This window comes from Lactuca virosa, chromosome 4 (assembly GCF_052849685.1).
Source record: "Lactuca virosa cultivar CGN04683 chromosome 4, Lactuca_virosa_CGN04683_v6, whole genome shotgun sequence".
NCBI lineage: Eukaryota > Viridiplantae > Streptophyta > Magnoliopsida > Asterales > Asteraceae > Lactuca > Lactuca virosa.
This window is the reverse complement of record NC_136429.1, coordinates 248410568-248415186: the sequence shown is the minus strand read 5'-3', so window position 1 is coordinate 248415186 and position 4619 is coordinate 248410568. Positions and strand designations below refer to the sequence as shown.

General features: G+C 31.9%; 1 protein-coding gene across 1 annotated transcript; it reads left to right on the top strand.

Moving 5' to 3' along the window:
- The first annotated feature begins 2425 nt into the window (after positions 1 to 2425).
- LOC145108174 (uncharacterized) lies at positions 2426 to 4337 on the top strand. The gene is made up of 3 exons (XM_079045178.1): positions 2426 to 2756; positions 3321 to 3712; positions 3814 to 4337. The coding sequence occupies exons 1-3, from the start codon at positions 2600 to 2602 to the stop codon at positions 4228 to 4230; spliced, it is 966 nt and encodes a 321-aa protein (XP_078901304.1). The 5' UTR covers positions 2426 to 2599; the 3' UTR covers positions 4231 to 4337.
- Positions 4338 to 4619: the final 282 nt, after the last annotated feature.

Genomic DNA, 4619 nt, shown 5'->3' with positions numbered 1-4619 from the left:
GAGGTGGACCAAACGTCTGCAGTTTGAAAAACGAAGACTGTTTTTTTTAACATCTGCAGGCTACTAAAATAAACTAAAATCTAAATAAACTTATTTTTTTAAAACTACAAAGTGATTTTTTAATATATTTATGACTTTATCATAAATAATTAACAAATCTAAATCAACTTTTATGTATTATTGTATAAAAAGTAAAAATAAAAATGACACAAATTAACGTATATATTTGATAAAAGCCAACAATTTTGGTCGCGAAGTTATGCCTAAAAATCGTAATTAAGAATCAAAGAATTTGATATATAAATGAATGGAAATAAACTTCGATTTTTTCAATTAAATCAATTAAAAACGTGTCATAAATATTTTTTCTAAGAAATTGACGATGTTTTATTAAATAATGTTTTATAAAATTTGGCACAAAAAATATATGAATATATTATTTTTTTCATATTTATATAAACAACTTCAACGACCATTATTGTAATAAACTTTTATTTATAAATTATTCAAAACTATCATGTTTATGTCATCGAACTTTTTTTTAAGTATTGTAACTTTTTTTTTCAAATTGTTTATCACTAATAAAGTTGAAATAAATATAAATTCAAAAAAACTAAAAAAAATAAAATAAAATAAAGTATTTTTGTTTTTTTAGGCTAAAAGATGTCTGAAGATGTTAGAAGACTCTGGTCCACATCTGCGTCAATAAGAGGACGCGCAAACATTTTTAGGTCTGCAGTCTTCAAAAAAACAAACAGTCTGCGAATGCTAATGTCTGCGCGGTCTGCGCCCGGTACGGTGGAAAAAAAAACAAACAAACAGAATACCGGACATTTTTAATTTTTTACCCTTGAAAATTTGTTGTTTGTGTGATTTGGGTGTTAAGTTTTTTCTATTTTGTTTTGGTATCTAAGGTTTTCCTCCTTTTCTGTTTTTGTCCCCTGACTTTTTCATCTTTTCAAGACAATTTTGTTGTTTGGGTATCTAAGGTTTTCCTCCTTTGTCCCCTGACTTTTTCATCTTTTTAAGACAATTTTGGTCCCTTTAACTTCAGGTGTTGCAAATTTTGATTCCTTGAATATGTGTATGTGTTATTTCAGTTCCTTCTGTCTCCGATTAGTATGTGTCTTATTAAACAAGAACTTTTTTCTCATAACAATTAGATCCATTTATTCAAGTCAAGTAGTTCAAACTTCAAACATCCATACTGGAATGTGCAGTAGTGTTAAGCATGTAGAAAAGCAAAAAGAAGTAATAATAACCTAACGAACACATGCAAGATCAAATGCAAATAATCTCTTCTTAATGACCTTTTTTGTTTTCAAATAATAAAATAATAATAATAATAATTTTTTTTTTTGATTTCGGATATCCGGGATATCCAAAAATTTACAAAATCATTATCCGTATACAAATCCGAAAACTCAGATATCCGAATTTTCAGATATCCGAATCTTCTAGGCGAACCAAGTTGTTTGGATGTTGTGATCATTACTATTTTTTGGGTCCTCTCGTAATGTTATTCTATCGAGTCTAAGCAATGGGAGATTCCCTGTTAATAATGTGATTTTGCTATTAATATTTATTTTAAGTTTAATCATTAAAAATAATTGAATATCTAATATACGAATTAATAAAGACTAGATGTGTGCCCGCGCAAAACGGCGGTGATCAATCGTTTTTTTTTTGGCAAATAATTAGTTACCGGGAAATAATGATTAGATTTTATTATTGATTATTATTTAATAAAAAATTATCACTTTTAATTGATACCTTATGTTTATATTACATGTTTATACTATTCATGTAAATTAATTAATATTGATGTTTAGTTTAAAAAAATATAAAGTAATTTATATATATATGAATTTAATATTTTAAAAAATTCATTTTTTTCCAAATTGAATTTCTTAATTACTTTCCTTAATTCAAGTCTTCAAAGTTTTTGTAACGTATAAGATACGTTCTTTCTTTTGCCTTTTTTACAAAACCAAAAGTCAGTTTAAATTAAAAAAATCGATCACTCTACAGAAAAAAACATAATATACAGATGCAATCACTAAAAAACATATGTTGCAAAAAGGACGTTCACTGCTCTTCTACAATTCCACCCAAACAAAAGGAATCGCCATCAGTCAGCAGTTCTTGGCCTTACTCTATATATTATTTACCACTTCAAACCCTTGCCTTATCATCATATCTCGATTTTATACACATCAGATACAACAACAATTACTATACTGAATACTCCCTCTTTCTCTCTCTCACCATATCTCATCTCTCTTTTTTTGTCTAGTTTCTTCTTTTTCTCTTCGTCTTTTTGATCGGATTTGACACTCCGACAACTTCTGTTATGATGGGTGTGACCAACAGGTGTTCACATACTTCCCATATCACCGAGATCATCATCACCAGCTTCTTCCGCCATAAGTTTTAAACAAACCCATCTTCCAAATAATAATTCGGATTGAAAAATCTAAGCTTTTATCGATCTAAAGTCCAAGAAATCTGTATCTTGTTATATATGTAATTCACTAAAGTATTTATGGCTGGTTGACTAGTAATACCCGAGTTCTGGTGGGTCTATTATAGTGGTGCCATGGCAGCTCGAAGCTTTCTCTACGGCGGCGATTCTGGTGGTGGTGGTGGTGGCTCAGGTTTCAATTCTGTTCTGGTTACAAACAAGAGGCCGCCTTTTTCTTCTTCTATGCCTCTTGATACCCACTTCGTATCTGGATCCACTCATTCTTTTGCAGGTAATCAGTTTAGATATTTCTTTAATTATCGCATGTTTGATATTTACTTATTTAGATCATGTTGTTTGAAAATATGTAACGATTTCTCGTGTGGGGTTATTGCTGTATCGATTGCCACTCGATTAAAGATTATACTTTATATGTTTGGATTCTGATACTTTTGACTTTACAGTGTTGTTGTCTGGTTGTAGATTCATTTGAGTGATGAAAAGAACAACTAAATTGGTGTTTGATTCTTTCATCATGACTTCCTAGATCTTCCGATTACTGTCTTCTTAATGTTCCCAAAAGCAATCTTTACTTTCCTGTTGACTCGTTTGACTTTGTAATCATGAAACAAGAAGCTTAACGTTCCCTTTCGAAGATTGATGCTTTTTCATTTCAAGAGGATACTTTTGATTCAAAAAACACATTTTTCAACTTGAATTGGAAAACTTGTCACATACCCAGAATCTATATGGTTGACTTTTATGATCTTTAGTTAATTAAACTCACAAACAATTGTCGATCTAGAAAACCCTGAAATTACAAAGAAACTCATTCATGTTCTTGATATCTCATCAGGTGCTAGATCAATGCTTAGCTTTGATCAGGATGGAGGAAACGGATCAGGAAGAAACTTTTTTCAAACATTCGATCAAGAAGACAATGGTGATGATGAATACGACGACTACTTTCAGCACCCAGAAAAGAAAAGACGTCTGAAAGCTGATCAAGTTCAGTTCCTGGAGAAAAGTTTCGAGACAGAAAACAAACTCGAGCCCGATAGAAAGATTCAGCTAGCAAAAGAGCTCGGCTTGCAACCTCGGCAGATTGCAATCTGGTTCCAGAACCGCCGTGCACGGTGGAAGACCAAACGGCTTGAGAAAGACTACGACGTTCTTCAAGAAAGCTACAACGAACTCAAAGCAAACTACGAAAATCTCCTTCAAGAAAAAGAAAAACTAATATCCGAGGTATTGATATTTGATATATAGAATTATAGAAACCTATTTCTTTTAAAGTTTCTTAAACGTAAGTTAAAAGTCTGAACTTTTGTTTGAATTTTCTTGCATAGGTTCACGATCTAAGTGACAAGTTACTTTTGCAAGAAATGGAGAAGGGAACCTCTGATTCATCAAGCACCAAAAGCCCATCTGAGCCACTGCAACAAGAACAGGCTGCAGATTGTTTGAACGATGAAGATGTTGGTGTAAGAAGCGACGCCACTGAGTCGAGCAGTCCACAATATGTTGATCTATTAGAGAGGGGTGACTCGTCGTATTTGTTTGAACAAGATCAGAGTGATGAATCTTTAGATGAAGAAGATAAGTTGGAGAAGATGTTTGTAACTACGGTTAGTGGTTACATGTTACCGAAGATCGAAAGTGGTGATTACCCAGAACTAGATGTTGTGAATTCTTCATATCTTGAGTTCCCTAGTCATGGTGAGGATGAAGATGAAGACCAACCCTTCGGTTTTTGGTCTTACTGAGTAACTCAGTACTTTATGCAAGTATTTTTTTTTTAATATTGTTATATATGTACTTCATGAAATTTCTCAAGAATGATGTAGAAAGGAATAAGATTCAAATTGTCACACCCCCGGTCTATGAGTGGTGATTTTTCCTTTTACGATTTTGTATTTTCTCTTCCAACACAGTAAAAAATAATAGTTATCTATGAAAAGTTATCTGTAGTACTTCCTTTAATGTTGGGAACTGTTGGAACACAAAACAATCAAGGATGTCAAATATGATGTGGAAAAATCAAAATAGTAGATAAAAAATTTCAATACGGATTGGTTATCAAACAAGCTCAAATATCCAAGGTGAATATGAGTAGGGATGCAGAGGATCACAACGCAATTTAGACGTTTTTGTG